The sequence below is a fragment of the Bos mutus genome, unplaced genomic scaffold (genome assembly GCF_027580195.1).
Source record: "Bos mutus isolate GX-2022 unplaced genomic scaffold, NWIPB_WYAK_1.1 CTG310, whole genome shotgun sequence".
In the NCBI taxonomy this organism is placed as follows: domain Eukaryota; kingdom Metazoa; phylum Chordata; class Mammalia; order Artiodactyla; family Bovidae; genus Bos; species Bos mutus.
Genome location: NW_027219802.1, coordinates 2,845 through 23,411, shown reverse-complemented (window position 1 = coordinate 23,411; position 20,567 = coordinate 2,845). Strand labels below are relative to the sequence as shown.

At 39.7% G+C, this 20,567-nt stretch overlaps 2 protein-coding genes across 3 annotated transcripts; both read left to right on the top strand.

The window, feature by feature from the left end:
- The first annotated feature begins 986 nt into the window (after nt 1-986).
- On the top strand, nt 987-20,242 carry LOC102272594 (dihydrodiol dehydrogenase 3). Of its 2 annotated transcripts, none has more exons than XM_070366939.1 (6): nt 987-4,652; nt 14,949-15,081; nt 16,942-17,109; nt 17,966-18,082; nt 19,465-19,542; nt 19,955-20,242. In XM_070366939.1, exons 2-6 carry the CDS (start codon nt 14,998-15,000, stop codon nt 20,225-20,227), a joined length of 720 nt encoding a protein of 239 aa, XP_070223040.1. In that variant the 5' UTR covers nt 987-4,652; nt 14,949-14,997; the 3' UTR covers nt 20,228-20,242. The 2 variants fall into 2 exon arrangements, with proteins under 2 accessions (XP_070223040.1, XP_070223038.1); XM_070366937.1 differs by having other exon boundaries at nt 990-4,652; nt 14,854-15,081.
- Nucleotides 4,676-6,160, top strand: LOC138986957 (endogenous retrovirus group K member 8 Gag polyprotein-like). Its single transcript, XM_070366940.1, has one exon. It carries the CDS (start codon nt 4,676-4,678, stop codon nt 6,158-6,160), a length of 1,485 nt encoding a protein of 494 aa, XP_070223041.1.
- Nucleotides 20,243-20,567: the final 325 nt, after the last annotated feature.

Genomic DNA, 20,567 nt, shown 5'->3' with positions numbered 1-20,567 from the left:
AGGTAGGATTGTATTGCTATAAACTTTCATCTTAGAACTGCTTTTGTTGCATCCCATAAATTTTGAGTTGTCATGTTTTCACTGTCATTTGTTTCTAGAAATCTTTTTATTTCCCTTTTGATTTCTTCAGTAACCTGTTGGTTATTTAGAGATGTGTTGTTTAATCTCCATGTGTTTGTGTTTCTTACAGTTTTTTTCTTGTACTTGATATTTAATCTAATAGAATTGTGGTTGGAGAAGATGCTTGATACAATTTCAGTTTTCTTAAATTTACTGAGGTTTGATTTGTGACCCAAGATGTGGTCTATCCTGGAGAATGTTCCATGTGCACTTGAGAAGGTGTATTCTTCTGTGTTTGTATGGAAAGTCCTGAAGATATCAATGAGATTCATCTCATCTAATGTATCACTTAAGACTTGTGTTTCCTTATTAATTTTCTATTTTGATGATCTGTCCATTGGTGTGAGTGGGTGGTAAAGTCTCCTACTGTTATTGTGTTACTGTCAATTTCTCCTTTTGTGTCTGTTACTGTTTGTCTTATGTATTGAGGTGCTCCCATGTTGGGTGCATAGATATTTACAAGTGTTATATCTTCCTCTTGGATTGACCCCTTAATCATTATGTAGTGTCCTTGCTTATCTCTTAGAATCTTCTTTATTTTAAGGTCTATTTTGTTTGATATGGGAATTGCTACTTCAGCTTTCTTTTGCTTCCCATTTGCATGGAATATATTTTTCCATCCTCTCAATTTCAGTCTACATGTGTCTTGAGGTCTGAAGTGGGTTTTCTGTAGACAGCATATATATATGGGTCTTGTTTTTGTATCCCTTTAGCCAGTCTGTTTCTTTCAGTTGGAGCATTTGATCCACTTACATTTAAATAATTATATATATATATATATATATATATATATATATATATATATATATTCCTATTGGCATTTTCTAATTGCTTGGGGTTGATTTTGTATATCTTTTATCTTCTGTTATATTTCTTGACTATATAAGTCCATTTAACATTTGTTGTATGGCTGGCTTGGTGGTACTGAATTCTCTTAACTTTTGCTTGTCTGAAAAACTTTTGATTTCCCCATCAATTTTGAGTGAGATCCCTGCTGGGTACAGTAATCTTTGTTGTAGATTTTTCCCTTTCAGTACTTTAAATATGTCCTGCCATTCCCTTCTGGCCTGAAGAGTTTCTGCTGAAATACAAGCTGTTAAGCATATGCGGTTTCCTTTGTATGTCACTTGTTGTTCTCCCTTGCTTCTTTTAATATTCTTTCTTTGTGTTTAGTGTTTGTTAGTTTGGTTAGTATGTGTCTTGGATGTTTCCCCTTGGGTTTGTCCTATATGGGACTCTTTGTACCTCTTGGACTTGATTGGCTCTTTCCTTTTCCATGTTGGGGAAATTTTCAACTATAATCTCTTCAAAAATTTTCTCATATCCTTTCTTTTTCTCTTCTTCTGGGACCCCTATAATTCGAATGTTGGTGTGTTTGATATGGTCCCAGAAGTCTATGAGAATGTCCTCAGCTCTTTTCATTCTTTTTATTTTATTCTGCTCTTCAAAAATTATTTCCACAATTTTATCTTCCAGCTCACTGTTTTGTTCTTCTGATTCATATATTCTGCTATTGATTCCTTCTAGAGTATTTTTAATTTCAGTAATTGTGTTGTTTGTATGCTTATTCTTTAGTTCTTCTAGGTCTTTGTTAATTGATTCTGGCATTTTCTCCATTTTGTTTTCAAGGTTTTTGATCATCCTTACTATCATTATTCTGAATTCTTTTTCAGGTAATTTTCCTATTTCCTCTTGATTTATTTTGAACTCCTGTGTTTCTAGTGTGTTCCCTCATTTGTGCAGTAATTCTCCACCTTTTCTTTTTTTTTTTAAGGTATTGTGTTTGAAGTCTCCTTTTCCCAGGCTTCAAGGAAAGTTGAATTCTTTCTTTGAAGAAGGTTGAATTCTTTCTTCCTTTTGGTTTCTGACCTGCTAAAGTTTGCCTAGTGGTTTGTGTGAGCTTTATATACAGTGAGATATGTGCTGAATTTTTGTTTATTTGGTTGGTTTTCCTCTGATGGGCAAGGCTGAGTGAAGTGGTACTCCTGTCTGCTGATGATCAGGTTTCTATTTTTGTTTTGTTTGTTGTTTAGATGAGGTGTGTTGCACAGGGTGCTACTGGTGGGTGGTTGATGCCGGGTCTTGTATTCAAGTGCTTTCCTTTGTGTGAATTCTCACTATTTGATACTCCCTAGGGTTAGCTCTCTGGTAGTCTAGGGTGTTGGAGTCAGTGCTCCCACTCCAAAGGCTCAGGTTTTGATCTCTGGTCAGGAATGAAGATTCCACAGGTGGTTTGTTATGGCATTAAGGGAGAGTAAAATATCCAAAAGCAAGAAACCAAAGATGAACCCCAGACAAATGGCAGTTACAAAATCAGGAAAATAATAATTAAAATAATGGAATATATACATATATACCCATGAGCAAAGTGAAAACAGTCCAGCAAAAATAAAGTACAGCAGATTAATCCAGCAAACAAAGGAAATAAAAAATTGTATTTACCTATTAAGAACAAAGCTAACTTAAGCACAAACTGGAAAACAAAACTAAAGCAAGGTGCCAAGTAGGGAATAAAGCAATGAAAACAAAACTAACAAATATGTTGAGAGGAAAGGAAAGAAAGAAAAGAAAGAATATGCAAAGTTAAATAGATATAGATGAAGAAGATGTATATACATTAAAGATTACCTGTAAGGGGAAAAGAACGGTAGGAAAGAAAAATGCTGAATAAATGTAGAAAAAATATAATCAGTTCAAAAAATTAAAAATTAAAATTATAAAAAAGGGAAAGAGAAAAAAATGGAAGAAGAAAGAAAAAAGGGAAAAAAAGGAAAACTCCACAGAACTGCAAAAGCCTAATGTAGAGGCAGAGGTTTCATAACAACAATAGAAGATGTGATTGAATATACACATATACATATACACCCATAAACAAAATCAAAGCAGTCCAACAAAAATTAAGTACAATAGATTGACTTGGTGAACAAAGGAAACCAAAATTTATATCTACCAGAACAAAACTAATTAAAGCACAAACTGGAAAACAAACTAAAGCAAGGTGCCAATTGGGGAATAAAGCAATGAAAATAAAACTAACAAATATGTTGAGAGGAAAGGAGAGAAAGAAAAGAAAGAAAGAATAGATATGCAAAGTTAAGTAGAGGTAGATAAAGAAGAGTTATATACATTAAAGATTAACTGCAACGGGGAAAAAAGTAGGAAAAGCAAACAAAGGAATAAATATAGAAAAAATAGTGGTCAGTTTAAAAAATTAAGCATTAAAATTAAAAAAAGAGAAAAGAAAATAAAAGAGGAAAACTCCATAGAACTGCAAAAGCCCAATGTAGAGGCAGAGGTTTATGATAACAATAAAAAATAAAATGTAACTGAGGAAAAAGAAAAAGCTCAAAACTTTAGTTGAATTTCTTAGTGCCAATAAAATCGACAACTACAATGGAGGGGGCAAAAAAAGAAAATCCAAAGAATCTACAGAACAAGTAAAAAAAAAAAAAAAAAATAATAAATGCTTTTCTTGAGTCACTGTTGTCAGAATCCTTTCCCACGCTGGAAATCACAGTCTACCTCACCTCCCTAGGATGCCCTCCAACACTGTACTTATCTCTGGACCTGCTGTGGGGGCTGCTCAGATTCTAACCTGGTCCTACTCCTGTGTGTTCTTGCCTCCAATATCCCCAGCTATCAGAGCTAGTGCATTTTCTTTTGTGGGAGCTCTCAATGGCCTTTTATATATTCCATAGGCACAAACTCTGCTTAGTTGATCATGTGGGTTTAATCTGCTGCCTTGTACAGCTGGTGGGCAGGTTTTGAGTCTTCTTCCTTAGCCACACTGCCCCTGGGTTTCAATTGTGGTTTTATTTCCACCCCTACATATGGGTTGTCCACTGGGGTTTAGCTCCTGAGGCTGCCCTGGAGGGCTTGGATTTGTCCCTGTGAGGGCCAGGTGTGGAGGTGGTGCAGCTGCTTGGGTCACAGGTGTTCTGGCAGCACCAGGTACTCAGGGGAGTTCACCGCTAGGGTAGTAGAAAATAAAGTGCTCTAGAAGGTGTGGCAACCATTATTGCCCAATACGCTCCAGTATTTGTTGGGAAGCATAGTGCAAAATAGCCATAAAAGGAGAAAGTCCTTGGGAAAATGGCGAAGGGCCAGAAGTACGCGGCTTTGCACTACGGACAGAAAGACATCTCCTGCCTTTGGTTATGCTCGGCGCCAAGAGTTAATAATAAATAGGGATGTTACTTGTGAGAGCGGGTTGTGGGAGAAGCCCTAGAGTCATTTAGAGAGCGCTGTCCTTGAAATGTTTCTACTGATTATGTGTTAACTCCGTATGCGCTCTGCTGGCCGCATACTTTGAGCTCTTTGTTCCTGTTTCTATAAAAAAGCTTGACTGCAGAAATAAACTTGTCAGTCCTTGCAAGAGACTGTCCAAGTGTCCTTCATTCAGGTTTGTTGCTTCCAAGTCCCGGGGAGAAAATCCCCAACAAGTGGCTCCATGAAGAGGGACTTGAGAGAAAGTTTGAACAAAGCGACAAGCCCCTGCAGAAAGAGATAAGCAGGAAGGGACAACATAGCAGGTAAAATTCCTTTCATTTCTATAATGCATCATTTTTTGAAACAAAACGGTGTTAATGTTTCAAGAGATCAGTTGAATGACTGCTATCATATACTAGTGGAACATAATCTATGGTTCCCGGAGGAGGGGACGCTTGATCTTGATGTATGGAAAAGGGTTAAAAATAATATTTTGCGAGCATATCGGCAGGGAGTTCGCATTCCGCCTCAATGGTGGGTTACCTGGTCACTCATATGGGCTGTCATAGAACAAATTGAAGGACATAATATTGATTTGGAGGTAGAGACTGTTCAGTCTTTGCATGAATATGAGCTTGATGAACAAGACATGCAAGGTACTTTGAAATGCAAGAATGTCATGCTCAATCAAACACAAACCCTGGAAAAACAACTTGAGGATGTATCTATTAAGGATGTGCCAAAACCGAAACCGCTTAAGGTGGAAGTCATTTCGTTCAGTGGACAGCCCAAATCTAAGGTTTTTCCTTCTGCTCCGCCTGTAACAGCAATTGCTAACTTTGCTCGTACCAATCATTTCACTCCTCCTCGGGAGATGCCTGCTTGCACTTTCGCTTTCCCAATGCAATTTAATCAACCTGCCCAAGACCAAAATACTTGGGCTAATCTAGATTTTGGCATGTTGTCTAGCTTTAAGAAAGCATGTACTCTGTATGGACCTACTTCTCCTTACTGTATAGAATTTCTCAGAGGATGGGCTGACCATTGGATGCCATATGATTTTTTCCAAGTAGCAAAGATGGTTTTAAATCCTCAACAATTACTGCAGTGGCAAATGTGGGTTGGTGATGAGGCCCAACAGCTGATGATTGACCAGCAATCTCGTGATAACCCTGCCAATTTAACCTATGATATACTGACTGGAACAGGGACTGTGGCCAATGTAATGGCGCAATTAGCTAATGTTACCCTTGAGATGTTACATTTCATTAAAGAAACTGCCTGCAGGGCATGGGCAAAGGTTGATAGCGCTAACTCTGATGGTTCATTTGTTAAGATTATTCAAGGACATGAGAAGGAATATTCTCAATTTATAGGAAAATTAAAGGATGCAATTGAAAAATCTATTAAGGATGTGACTTTACAAAATATTATTTTAAAACAACTTGCTTTTGAAAATGTTAATGAGGAATGTCGATCCGTGCTCAGACCTATTCGAGAGACTGGCTCTCTTATGGAATATTTGAAAGCATGTAGGGACATCGGGTCTATGTCCCATAGAGCAACATTGGCAGCATTGGAAACCTTTAATGTACAAAAGGCTGCTAATACCAAATGTTTTAACTGTGGGAAGCCCGGCCATATGAAAAAACAATGTAGCCTGCCAACACAGGCTGGAAAAAATAATACTACTTCTAATAGGAAGAGACCCCCAGGAGTATGTCCAAGATGTAAAAGGGGGTTTCATTGGCTGAATGAATGTCATTCTAAATTTGATAAGGATAGAAACACTTTGAACCCCGGTGCACAGCAAAAACAACAGGGAAACTGATAAAGGGGCCATCCTCTAGCCCCACTACAAAAGGAGGACCTAGCGTTATGACGCTACAAGCAGCTACATCTAAGAGTGCTTGCATTGATACACCTAGTCCTTATGGCATGGAACTAATAGAATTATACAACCCCCACAAAATTCCCACTGGATATTATGGCCCGATTCCACCCGGGACAATGGGACTGATTTTGGGACGTAATAGCTGCACAATGAGAGGTTTAATGGTATTGACTGGTGTTGTGGACAAAGATTATGAAGGGGAAATACATGTTATGGTAAATGTTATGAAAATGGGAAATGCATACTTACAAAAAGGGGAACATTTTGCACGATGATTACTTTTGCCATATGTTAAACCAATGAAGGCACCTGATAAAGTTCGGCAGGAAGGCTTTGGTAGTATCAACCTTATTGCTGCACTATCCACCTTATTAAAGGAACATCAGAAACCCATGCTTACTTTACGCATACGGGGAAAGAATTTCACAGGCATGTTAGATACTGGAGCTGACATTTCAATCATTAGAGCTGCAGAATGGCCCCTCAATTGGGGTAAGGTTGTGACTCCTTCTAGACTATTAGGAGTGGGTGAAGCTGATGCCACATAAACTTTTGTCAGTGCATCCTATTTACAAGTGTATGGCCCTGATCAAATTGTAGCTTATCTTAAACCATATATTACTGATATCCCTATCAATTTATGGGGACATGATTTTCTTGAACAAACGAAAGCCACAATTTCTTTAAATGAACCTTTTTAATGGGGGCCATTGAGTTAACACCGCTGCCCCTCGATTGGGAATCTGATACCCCAGTATGGACACCTCAATGGCCCCTAACTAAAGAAAAATTGGCAGCTCTTATGCAATTAGTTAATGAACAATTACAAAAAGCTCATATAGAACCTTCATTTTCCCCATGGAATTCCCCTATTTTTGTAATAAAAAAGAAATCAGGAAAATGGCGAATGTTGATAGATTTAAGAAATGTTAATAATACCACGTCACCTATGGGGCCCTTACAACCCGGATTGCCCTCCCCTTCTATGGTACCAAAAGGATGGTCTGTAGTTATTACTGACTTACAAGACTGCTTTTTTACTATACCTTTGCAGCCTAAAGATAGAAAACATTTTGCCTTTTCAGTTCCTTCTATAAATCACATGGCTCCTGTTAAAAGATTCCAATGGAAGATGCTACCTCAGGGAATGATGAATTCCCCTACCATTTGCCAATATCTCATATCTGTTTTATTACAACCCATTAGAGACAAGTATCCTACTGCGTTTATAATTCATTATATGGATGATATACTTCTCTGTAAACTCTGTTTACAACAGTTATATAATGAAGTTACTATTACTCTTCAAAATCATGGCCTGCTTGTTGCGCCAGATAAAATTCAGTGGAAAGCACCCTTTAATTATTTAGGACATGTTATGGAAGAATCTAAAATCAAACCTCAAAAAACTCAAATTTCTGTGCAATCTCTACGCACACTGAATGATTTTCAAAAATTGCTAGGAGATATTAATTGGCTATGGCCATCTGTCGGCATCCCCACCTATGCCTTACAAACAGCCCTAGGTAGCTAACAAAAGAGGCCAAAGAAGAACTGGACTTAATGGAGAAACGCATTCAACAATCTTTTTCAACTCAGCTAGATTATGATAAACCAGTTTCTTTATATATATTCCCTACTGAACATTAGCCCACTGCAATTATAGCTCAGCATAGCCCAATATAATGGGTATATTTACACACTAAACAGTCTAAAAAAATTGCATCATATATTGAGAAAATAGGGCACTTAATTGTGTCAGGAAGAAGCCATGTACAAACTTTGACTGGATTTGATCCATATGCAATACATGTTCCCTTGACAAAACAGGAATTGCAAATTGCCTTACAGTATAACCTGATCATGCAAATAGCATTAAGTGATTTTCAGAATGTTATCTCATTTCATCTGCCGAAAGGATAATTGTGGGACTTTCTACAATGTACTAAATTCATTGTAACTAATATCATTGCATCCCAGCCTATTATCAATGCACCCACCTATTTCATTGATGGCAACAAGAAAGGCCTAGCAGGGTTTGTCGGCCCTGATATCAAAGAGAAATTACCCACTACCTATTCTTCAGTACAAAGAGTGGAGCTGTATGCTTTATATGCTGCCGGGAGCCGGCATATTGAGTGCATATTGCATATTGAGTGCAGCACTTTCCACAGCATCATCTTTCAGGATCTGGAATAGCTCAACTGGAATTCTATCACTGCTGGGAGCCAGCGTGAGGAACCCCGCCCATGACAAAGGTCATGAGGAAGGAGGCTCGGCATACGCCAAGGCGGGATCGAGCTTCAGGAGTCCCCCTGGAAATTCTCGAGCATCTAGCCCCAAAACCAGAGTCTGCCTACTTTCTGCTTTGTGCTTTCACCTACACCTCTGACTTTACGGAGGGCTGTCCCCCACTACCTCTCTCTGAAAAAAGTTAGCTTACAGTTCCAGTTAATAATTCCTGGGTGTGACCCTGTTTAACCTACAAACTCCTTTGGAAATCCTCTAGCCTGCCTGAATAGATTTTTCCGGCCACATGTAATTGTTCAGAGCCTCCCAACTGTGAGAGGCAGGAGATGTTCTAAACTGTCTAAACACAGATTCTTTCGAGTAGTTAAAAGATTGATTAGAAATTGTATTGGTGAAGGGATTTTCACTTGTTGGGCCAATGTTTGCTGCTGAGTTTCCATATCCCTTACCTGCTGTGTCCCTGACAGTGTATTGATTAATATAATTGGTGTAAGTAGTAGCTTTAATGTTTGTAACCTGGGACCCTTGAGTTAATTCTTTTTCTTGTTATAGCCCACCACACCTTTGCTCTGTAGGAATGCAACTTTATTTAACGCTTTTGGAGGGTGGCACTTGACTTATCACCTTTAGAGAAAAATAAGTTTTCTGAAGAAAGGATCTTAAAATGTTAACAGGCCTCCGGGCCAGAAGATGATGCAAATCACCTAAGCTTTTGCATATGATAAGTTTGCAGGAAGAAAGCCTGGCTTGCTGCGTGACTCTACCCCTTCCCCCATTATCCTCTATGCATAACTTAAGGTATAAAAACTACTTTGGAAAATAAAGTGCGGGCCTTGTTCACCGAAACTTGGTCTCACCATGTCGTTCTTTCTCTTACCTTCTGGCTGAATTATTCAGCCTCTTTTCTCCACTGAATTTCCTCACTGAGCTATCCTTATTTCAGCCTCTTTTCTTCACTGAATTTTCCTACTGAGCTATCCTCATCCTATTACTCTTTATATCTTTGATAAAATATTTAAATAAATAGGTCGCCGACGCCGTCCCCGCTTTGAATACCCTGGTTCAGCCGGGGCTGGTCCCCAGCAATATGCTCTTTTGTCGCTTCAACCATAATCATTCAACGTATATACTGATTCCAAATACCTTGCTTCCCTTTTTCCTGATTTTGTTACCGCCTTTCTATATAACCTAGATGAAGAATTATATACTCTCTTTTCACAGGCTCAAGCTTTAATTCGCTCACGTACGGAACCTTTCTTTATTGCACATATACGTGCTCATTCAGGTTTACCTGGCCCTCTGGTCGCAGGAAATGATGCTGTTGACAGGCTCATAGCTCCCATTTTTACATCTGCCAGTGATGAACATGCTAATCTTCATACCAATGCTAACAGATTGCACTCTAAATACCATATTCCTCTCACTGAAACACGACATATTATTAAAATCTGTGATGTCTGCGCCCCGCTGCACGTGCGTACTAGGATTTCAGGAGTTAATCCCCGAGGGCAACAGCCTAACTCCCTTTGGCAATCTGATTTCACTCACTGCTCCTTAAGAAAATTTTCTTTACTTTTTGTCTCAATAGATACATTTTCCAACTCTATCTGGGCAGTACCTGTCTCTTCAGAATCCAGCAAACACGCCATTTCTGCACTCTTACTCACCTTCCCCGTTATGGGGATTCCTTCTGTCTTGAAAACAGACAATGGACCTGCATTCACCTCGCATTCATTTCGTTCATTTTTATCAGAATGGAACATAACATACACTACAGGAATACCCTATAATCCTCAAGGTCAAGCCATTATGGAAAGAGCCCACCGCACCCTAAAAACTCATTTACTAAAACAGAAAGGGGGAATATGGAAGAGGAGATACACTTCTTATCCTATGAACCCTCAATTACTATTATCTTTAATTCTTTATTCCCTGAAATTTTTAAATTTAACAAAAAATAATTCTGTCTATCTGTGCAGATAGACATTTTGCAGAAGACAAAAACAGCAAATTAGAAATCAATACACCAGTATGGTATAAGCAATTTAAACAGTGGCTGCCAGGAATCTTACGACTCCTAGGCAAGGGTTATGGTCTTGTCATTGCAGATGGAGAGGAAATCTGGGTTCCCCTTCGCCATGTCCACTACCGAGAAGGACCCCAAGACCGGACTCTCTCGGGAAGTGACAAAGTTGACGCAAAGGGGCTCGCAAAAGATCTTCCCATCAGGTGGCCTAAGTATTGGTTCAGCTTTAGCATAAGTCCTTCCAATGAATATCAGGACTGATTTCCTTTAGGATGGACTGGTTTGATCTCCTTGCAGTCCAAGGGACTCTTCAACAGTCTTCTCCAACCCAGTAGTTCGAAAGCATCAATTCTTTAGAGCTCAACTTTCTTTATGGTCCAACTCTCACATCCACACATGACTACTGGAGAAAACACAACTTTGACTAGATGAAACTTTGTCAGCAAAGTAATGTGTCTGCTTTTTAATATGATGTCTAGGTTGGTCCTAGCTTTTCTTCCAAGGAGCAAGTGTCTTTTAATTTATGGTTGCAGTCACCATCTGCAGGGTTTTGGAGCCCTAGAAAATAAAGTCTGTCATTATTTCCATTGCTTCCCCATCTATTTGCCATGAAGTGATGGGACTGGATGCCATCACTTATTGGTACCATCACTTATGGATGCCATAATATATCGGTGACATATCCAAATCTAATGCCATGAAGTTTTCCCTCTAGTTTCTCTTATAAGAGTTCCGTATTTGTGTCTTGTATGTGTCAGTCTTTGATGCATATTGAGTTTTGTGTGTATGGGGTGTGAATGTGTTCACAACTGGGCACTTGAAACAAACACAAAATACCTACTCTTTGTAGACTTGTGCCATGTCCTGACTGGCCTTCACTAGTTAACTTGACTTTAGTCCTGGGATTAGCCCAATAGTTAAGCTATGGGCACTGAGTTCATTTATGAGTCAGCATCTTGCCTGGAGTAGGTGTGCCTCTTTGATTCTCCTGAATATATGGCTGTTTTTGAATGCCTTCCGTCCCCTAAATCCACACCTTGTTCCATTTAAGGTTTTATATGCTCTAGTCTATGTCTCCACCCTTAATTCCTTGTCCCTGGCCCCATATATATATATATATAGTCTCCCTGCAATAGTAATAAGCCACTCCAGCTGCTCTTTAGTTTAAGCTTAGGTTTATGAAAAACAGACACCAGTCTCCAGGCAACACCCAAATAGGTTGGAACATTGCATTAAGGTTTTTGTGATCAATCTGGTTTGCTGGAGGCAACTGGGAGCTGAACTGCCGCCCTTTACAGATCAAGACTGCTGTGTACAAGTCAGGGAAGCGGTAAGTGGGAGTAAATGAAATGACCTTCTGCTCTCTTCTGGAATTTTCCTGATAGTGTGTTTAATGTATTCCCGTAGTTTTGTTTGTTTCTAGAGCTCCTGTGAGGTTTTTCATCTGGTTTCTGATTGTTTTCTCACATTTCTAAGGGAGAATTCAATACTTCCAGCTTCACAACATCCCATTGTATCAATACTTCTTGATTTCCCTGACTCTTCCCATATTTGTAACAATTTAACTTGTGTACAGATTCTTCTTTTATGAGTAACCATTGAGCAAGATAGTAAAGTAAATAAAATCGTTATCATTTCCATTATGATATCTTAGCTGTGGTATATATACACAATGGAGTATTACCCAGCCATTAAAAAGAATGCATTTGAGTCAGTTCTAGTGAGGTGGATGAAACTGGAGCCTATTATACAGAGTGAAGTAAGCCAGAAAGAAAAACACCAATACAGTATACTAATGCATATATATGGAATTTAGAAAGATGGTAACAATAACCCTGTATAGGAGACAGCAAAAGAGACACTGATGTATAGAACAGTCTTTTGGACTCTGTGGGAGAGGGAGAGGGTGGGATGATTTGAGAGAATGGCATTGAAACATGTATAATATCATATATGAAATGAGTCACCAGTCCAGGTTCGATGCATGATACTGGATGCTTGGGGCTGGTGCACTGGGACGACCCAGAGGGATGGTATGGGGAAGGAGGTGGGAGGAGGGTTCAGGATGGGGAACACATGTATACCTGTGGCGGATTCATTTTGATATATAACAAAACCAATACAATATTGTAAAGTTAAAAAATAAAATAAAATAAATAAATAAAATAAAATAAAAAGTTATACAACTAAGTCCAAGGATTAACCCTTGTAAGGGTCTGTTTGCACACTACACATGGTATCCTGAAACTGTTAATAATTGATCTCAAAAAAACACTCTGTTAGAATGTGTGGTTTTGGGATTCTTTTCAGGATATCACCACTGTCAGGTCTGGATAGCAACATAATTATGGTGGTGGGGAAAGTAAAAAGGCAAATTTATCTTCATTTGAAGTTTTCTTTATTAAGAAATAATATTTTGAAAAATGCTTATTAATCACTCCCTTAAATTGTGTGATTCTCTATATGTGTGTATGTGTATCAGCAGCTTCCCTGATAGCTCAGTGGGTGAACAATCTGCCTACAATGTGGGAGACCTGGGTTTGATCCCTGAGTTAGGAAGATCCCCTGGAGAAGGGAAAGGCTACCCACTCTAGTGTTCTGGCCTGAAGAATTCCATGGCCTATATAGGACTATATCCATGGGGTCGCAAAGAGTCAGACATGACTGAGCGAGTTTCACTTCACTGTATGTGTGTATGTGTATACTGTAAGATAGTTAATTATTTCAACTGATGTTTGATCAAAATCAAGCTTCATATTAGAAAAATGAAAAAAAAAATTGTGTGGAAGTTTCTAGTCTTCCCTGGTGCCTCAGATGATAAAGAATGGTAACAATAACCCTGTATACGAGACAGCAGAAGAGACACTGATGTATAGAACAGTCTTTTGGACTCTGTGGGAGAGGGAGAGGGAGAGGGTGGGATGATTTGGGAGAATGGCATTGAAATATGTATAATATCATATATGAAATGAGTCGCCAGTCCAGGTTCGATGCACGATACTGGATGCTTGGGGCTGGTGCACTGGGACGACCCAGAGGGATGGTATGGGGAGGGAGGAGGGAGGAGGGTTCAGGATGGGGAACACATGTATGCCTGCGGTGGATTCATTTCTATATATGGCAGAACCAATACAATATTGTAAAGTTTAAAAATAAAATAAAATTAAAAAAAAAAAAATCTCTGCCTGTAATGCGGGAGACCTGGGTTCAATCCCTGGGTTGGAAAGATCCCCTGGAGAAAGGACATGGCAATCCACTCCAGTTTTCTTGCCTAGGGAATCCCATGGACTAGGAGCCTGCAGAATACAGTCCATGAGATCAAAAGAGTGGTACATGACTGAGCAACTAAGCACAGCACAAGCTTCATATTAGACAATGAAAAAAAAGTTATGTGGAGGTTTCTAGTCTAATATATGGTCAATAATTGTTCATTCAATCTCAACATTATATAATTAATGATTCAGTTCAGTTCAGTTCAGTTGCTCAGTTGTGTCTGACTTTTTGCAACCCCATAGACTGCAGCATGCCAGGCCTCCCTGTACATCGCCAACTCCCGGAGTTTACTCAAACTCATGTCCATTGAGTTGGTGATGTCATCCAACCATCTCATTCTCCGTCATCCCCTTCTCCTCCTGACTTCAATCTTTCCTAGCATCAGAGTCTTTTTAAATGAGTCAGTTCTTCCCATCAGGTGGCCAAAGGATTGGCGCTTCAGCTTTAGCATCAGTTTTTTCAGTGAATATTCAGGACTGATCTCCTTTAGGATGGACTGGTTGTATCTCCTTGAAGCCCAAGGGACTCTCAAGAGTCTTCCCCAACACCACAGTTCAAAAGCATCAATTCTTTGGCACTCAGCTTTCCTCATACTCCAACTCTCACATTGATGCATGAACTGGAAAAACCATAGCTTTGACTAGACAGACCTTTGTTGGCAAAGTAATGTCTCTGCATTTTAATATGCTATCTAGATTGGTCATAGCTTTCCTTCCAAAGAGCAATTATCTTTTAATTTCATGGGTGCAGTCACCATCTGCAGTGATTTTGGAGCTAAAGAAAATAAAATCTGTCACTGTTTCCACTGTTTCCCCATCTATTTGCCATGAAGTGATGGGACAGATGCCATGATCTTAGGTTTCTGAATGTTGAGTTTTAAGCCAACTTTTTCATTCTCCTCTTTCACTTTCATAAAGAGGCTCTTTAGCTCTTCTTTGCTTTCTGCCATAAAGGTGGTATTTTCTGCATACCTGTGGTTAATGATTTAACCTCAGGTCAATGATTTAATCAGTGTAATTAATGATTACACTGATAAAAATGCAAACGAGTTAATTGACTTCAATCCTTTTCTTATGCCCAGGGTACTGATTTCACCTTGCCCCTCCTACAATGTATCTGCTAACACTAGAGAGTGCAGCTAGGGCATTACCTCACTGGCATTTATAACCTGTGAAGGCAGAAGAGAAAAATCGGAGTCTGCTTAGTCGGAGGAGCAAAACAGACAATGGATCCCAAAAGTCAGAGAGTGAAGCTTAATGACGGCCACTTCATTCCTGCCCTGGGATTTGGCACCGGTGCACCTCCAGAGGTAAGTGTGGTGGTTTGGGGTTGAGATATAAATAGTAAGTGGATGCAACATGAGTGGAAGGAGGTTAAGGTTCTTAAGCATTGAGTTCCTGGGTGACTCTAGGAGGATCATGTGGTTCCATTAATCAGGCCAGAACCATGTCCTGTGAAAGGGGAGCGAGCATCCAGTCTTCACTCTGCATCAGGGTCTGAGGCTGTGCTCACCTGCAGATTACTCTGGGTTCCCCTCCAGTTTCTATCTCTTTCCCAGCTTGGCAGAAGAGTGAGACTCAACTGTCAAGATCACTGACTGTCAGCAGACTGGCTTTGAGGGTGATTGCAATGGCGGTGTTTTCTGTATATATCATTTCAGAACTCTTTCCTCCTTCAGAAACACATGACTCAGTGAAATAATTGAGGTCGGAGGGCCTAAAGATAAGGTGACAGAAATCTAGTGGGAGAGAATTGCTTTTCTCCTGTGGTATACCTGCTCAGTGCCAGGCAAGACACACTCCAGCTGTGTTTGGCCTTGTACTTCTGCTTGGAAACTTTTTCTGATGGGAACTATACTATCATTTGAAGGCATAATGCCAGGCTTTTTACTATATCCTTGGATTTTGTAGTGCCTTTTTATTAAAGTATCATTTTCAGTCCTTGGGTATAAGAGGGACTAGTAGACAAGTCTCTAGACTGGAAGCCAGAAACTTTGCTGTCCATCTTGCCTTTAGAATATGTAGTTGCGACAATTGACTGTTCTTCAAACTTTGAATCTCACTTTTCTAATTTACAGAACAGAAGACATTTTGCAGGTAAAAGATGGGGTTGTTCACTTTGCAAAATGTGATGAGCGAAGGGAATGGGTCCAGGCTAGTACAGAGCTCACTGGTTCACTCCTCAGTACACCCCACAAGGCACATGATCATAAAGAAATGGAGACTAGATCCAACAGGGGGAACTTGGACCAAGCATCTACCTGCCTGAAACATGAAAAATCCTGGATTACAGAAACATATTGCAATATTATTTGGCTTGAAAAAGGAAGTTAATCTCACCATTTGCAACCACACAGATGAACCTGGAGAACATTAAGCTAAGTGAAATAAGCCAGAAATAGAAAGACAAATACTACATGTTCTCTTCATAAGTAGAATCTGAAAAAGTGAACTCACAGAAGTAGAGTGTAGAGGAATGGTGACCAGAAGCTGGGGACAAGGTTAGGAAAAATGGAAAGATGTTGGTCAAAGGTCCAGACCTTCTGTAATGAGATAAATGTACCTGATGTACAGTTTGGTGACTATAGTTAATAGATATTAAGTATCCTCATGAAAACACCCCAAAAGTTAGCTATGTGAGATGATGGGTCTGCTAACTAGCTTGAATGTGGTAATCGGTAACAATGAATAGTTACATGAGAACATCACTTTTTACACCTTGAATAGATACAGCTTTTATTTGGTGTTTTCTGTGTGGTAACACTGGTAGACAGAGGTCTTAGAAGCTTTCACCTGGTTTCTTGATGTATTTACCATCCCCTTGTAGTTTTATTGATTTTGCTTCAAACATCTCACTGTATAAATCATATCCATGACTACAATTTTATTCTGAGTCCTTTGGGTTTTACCACCAGATCACTGAACCTAGAGGGTATTTGGGTCCTCTGATGCCTGTGATCAACCAGTGATAGCCTGGGGTTGAAGGGTTCCTGGGTGTCCATTTAATCACTGACCAGGAACATGCAGGGAAAGTGTTATGGGTTCCTCACCACACATGCAGAATGAATCAAATGCATGAAGAAATGTTGGTTCTTGATAAGATTAAGCTTGTGCCTTAGGAATCTCTTAATCATCTGGCTATTCAATTACTATTTTTGTTGCTTATGTAGGTTCCTAAGAGTGAAGCTGTGGAGGTCACCAAATTTGCTATAGAGGCTGGGTTCCGGCATATTGACAGCGCTTATACATACCAAAATGAAGAGCAGGTTGGCCAGGCCATTCGAAGCAAGATTGCCGATGGCACTGTGAAAAGAGAAGACATATTCTACACTTCAAAGGTGCTGTGTGTGTTGTGTTTGTGCACATGTGTGCAAGTGACTGGGGTAGATGACAATTTGGTAATAGAAGCAGTAGTTTAGTGAAGGTGCTTATTGGTACCACTGTTTTCACACTTATTTGTATCTTAAATCTAGTATCCTTTTTCTCTCACTGTGTCCTCCTCTCCCAAAAGAGTGCAACTATAGCTTTATCATCATGGTGTGTTCAAATTTTAATTTTACATGAAAGTCACTTTATTTCTTTGAGCCCAGGCCAGAGCAGTGTAATTTATTATGGGCTAATGAATCAGATAGACCTGGGAGCAGATTATAGCTTTTCTTATCATCTGGGTGAGTTTCTCAAATTTCTTCACATTCTGAATCTCAGTTCTCAGCTCCAAGAGTAAGAGAGCATTGGGAGAGACACTTTGTGTATTATACAAGATCTAGCCAAAGTGTCTTGAATTATGTTCTGCTCATATTAAAGTGTTCAAAGCATTTCCCCTTATAGTTATGTAAACAAGATAGTAATTAATTTTGAGAAGATGGATTGTTTGGTCAAAGTAGACTAAGGTTCTGCTTTTATACTCTATCAAGCATAGGTCAGTTGATGGGTATGGTAATTATTTGATAAAGTTATTTATATCTTGATTCATTTCATTCCATTGTGAAAGATGTACGGGTGATAAATTCAATCAAATAATGATGTTTACATGGGTAGGTTAGATAAAGAATGGAACTCAGGAAGAAATGAAACTTTTTTCCCATGGTCATCTCTTTCTAACCAATAACAATGTCTAGTTATTAAGTGAAACAAGTCAAACAAAATCACATGAAGCAATCATTTCCCACAGCTTCCTTTGTTTAATCTCTGCAGGTTTGGTCCACTTTCCTTCGTCCAGAGTTGGTCCGACCAGCATTGGAAAAGTCACTGAAAGATCTTCAACTGGACTATGTCGATCTCTATATTATTCATCAACCAGTGGCTTTGATGGTAGGTGATTTATGTGATCACCTTTGTTCTATTTCTTGGGTCAGAATGTCTATAACTTCCATGGATGGCTGACAAGAGTTTTCTTAGTTAGGTTGAAGGAATGATTACACTAGAGTAGATCTCTTAATCATTTGTGATCATCTTTTGGGGGAGGTTCTTTGAATTTCTTACCTGTCTCCAGAGAAACAAATTAAATAATCCAAGACTCTGTCTCAAAATCTTGAGGAAGTAGAAATAGGTGAGTTCTGTGCATGGCGCTGATTAGGCCTGGGAGTTGGGATTTCACATCCAGAGTTTAGTGCAGAATGCTGAGCGCTGACACGGCCTCATACCTGAACAGGATGAGGTCTTCTCATCTCTCACCCTTTCATGTTTCGTGGATTTGGTGATGTCCTTCTGGGTGGGCCTAAACCTCACAGTCTTCTCAGGACTCGGGAGACCTGGCCTCCGCTGTCGCCTGGATTCATAGTGAGGTTTGCAGACTGCACTTAGCCATTAAGAACTGCATTATATAGAGGGGAATTTTCCAGTTATTCCAGTGGTTAGAATTATGTGCTTTCAGTGCTGAGTCAGGGTATTTTGAGGGAATGGGTTCAATTCCTGTTCAGGGAACTAAGATACAGCAAACCCATGGCACAGCCAAAACAAAACAGCAAGAACAACATCTATTATGCAGAACAATTTTTTAGAATACAGAATTCTGCTCAAGCCATCCTTTGCCAAAGAGTTTATTGGACTATGTAGATGGCAATTCCCATCTACATAGATTTAAGGATTCCTAATACTTGACAGAAATGTCTCTGTTTTTGTATTCCTTATAATGACATCACTCTTAGTTTTATTTTTATCTCAGCATTTTCCATGGGTGGCAGAATGACCGTGATCTGTTCAAGCCTCATTCTCCAGAATATTTGAGAGTATGTCTGCTTCTTCCACAAAGCTTATCAACCTAAAGAGAACCTTGCTGGTTCATGTATATGTCCTGAAGCTATCAGATGTTTAGAGTGAAAAGGAATTTTTATATGTAGTCCAAGTCAAGATTGCAATTTTTATGCAGGCAGTAAAATAGAGGCATTTTGCAAGAGGAAAGGCATAAGGGGCAGAAAAAATTTCACTTAAGGCACTGACAGTTCCCATGAGAATGTAGGAAAATTATATCTATGAAAACATATAGTATGTAAAAGAGATTACTGGAAAACTGCCTTCTAAAGACATTGCTGATAACTCCATTTGCAAACCTCTTTGCAAATATTAGTATGCAGAAAGTAAATGAACCTCATGGAGGTTTAGCATCCACATTTAGTACCAGATGTGCCTGGCAAGCTGGCTAAAAGTGGAGAAATTATTTGGTGATATCTCTGAAATGACTGCTTCTATTCCAGCCAGGGGAGACACTTTTCCCAACAGATGAAAATGGAAAACCGATGTTTGACTCAGTGGATCTCTGTCGCACATGGGAGGTGAGTCTGGGGAGGAGAGAACCAGGGGAGGAGCCAGGAGAGGGGGAACCTCCTTCCTCTCTTCCATTTGTGAGAATGGGCTGTGGACCATCACACTCAGCAGTTCATGAATCCAAGGGCTGGGATGCTGGGGTTGAGGGGAGGGAACCATTGCTGAAATGTCCACAGAGAGGAAAAAATTGGAGAATTTGGGACAGTGTAGATAGACATCTCTTTCGTTCCATGTGATTGTCTTCTCCAGGTTTTTTCTAAGGAAGAGATGATACTTCTTCTTGTTTCATGACCTTCTTCCCCTTTATCTTCTTGATAAGCAATGCTTATTCTTGACAAGAGACCCTCTTAATGATTTTTCAGCATTTCTTATTGCTATATTGCCCACTCCAAGTGACTGTTCACCACCCCTCCCTCCCAGGCCCTGGAGAAGTGTAAGGACGCAGGGCTGACCAAGTCCATTGGGGTGTCCAACTTCAACCACAAGCAGCTGGAGAAGATCCTGAACAAGCCGGGGCTCAAGTACAAGCCCGTCTGCAATCAGGTGAGCAGCTCGGCTCCTCTCCCTCCTGTTCTTCAGAACCTCCTTCTTACACTGGAGCCTGATGTCTGTCTGTCCTTCCCTCCTGTTCATCTGACCTTTGTGAAGAGGGGATTCTACAGAACTAAGCTTGTGTCTGGACTGTGTAAATAGAATCTATAACAGTATCTTTGATCAACTCTGGGTGGAAAAGATGGGGATGGCTTCCTGCTCAATTGTAGTGGGGACTGAGGGAAGGCAACAGAGATGAAATTCCTCCAGAACTTAGAGGAAGGAGGTGTTTCACTGAGCTGAACACATGACCAGATATCAGGTGTGAAAGTGCTCAGATGAAACTGTGTACAGGAAGGAAGACCATGAAAACACGGAATGGGAAGTAAATAAAGAGAAAACCAAGTGAGACAGGTGTTAAGGGTTTGTGTGGAGTTTGGATGCCTGAATCCTTAGTCTTGGTGTCCCAGCTTCAACAGGGAGCACAGTACAGAGAAATGTG

What these genes read in the sequence shown, in the direction of transcription:
- LOC138986957 (XM_070366940.1), top strand. Translation starts at nt 4,676, where the DNA reads ATGCATCATTTTTTGAAACAAAACGGTGTTAATGTTTCAAGAGATCAG.
- LOC102272594 (XM_070366939.1), top strand. Translation starts at nt 14,998, where the DNA reads ATGGATCCCAAAAGTCAGAGAGTGAAGCTTAATGACGGCCACTTCATT. An exon ending in GCACCGGTGCACCTCCAGAG is followed by an intron (nt 15,082 to 16,941) that starts GTAAGTGTGGTG and finishes TTGCTTATGTAG; the next exon opens with GTTCCTAAGAGTGAAGCTGT. An exon ending in ACATATTCTACACTTCAAAG is followed by an intron (nt 17,110 to 17,965) that starts GTGCTGTGTGTG and finishes TAATCTCTGCAG; the next exon opens with GTTTGGTCCACTTTCCTTCG.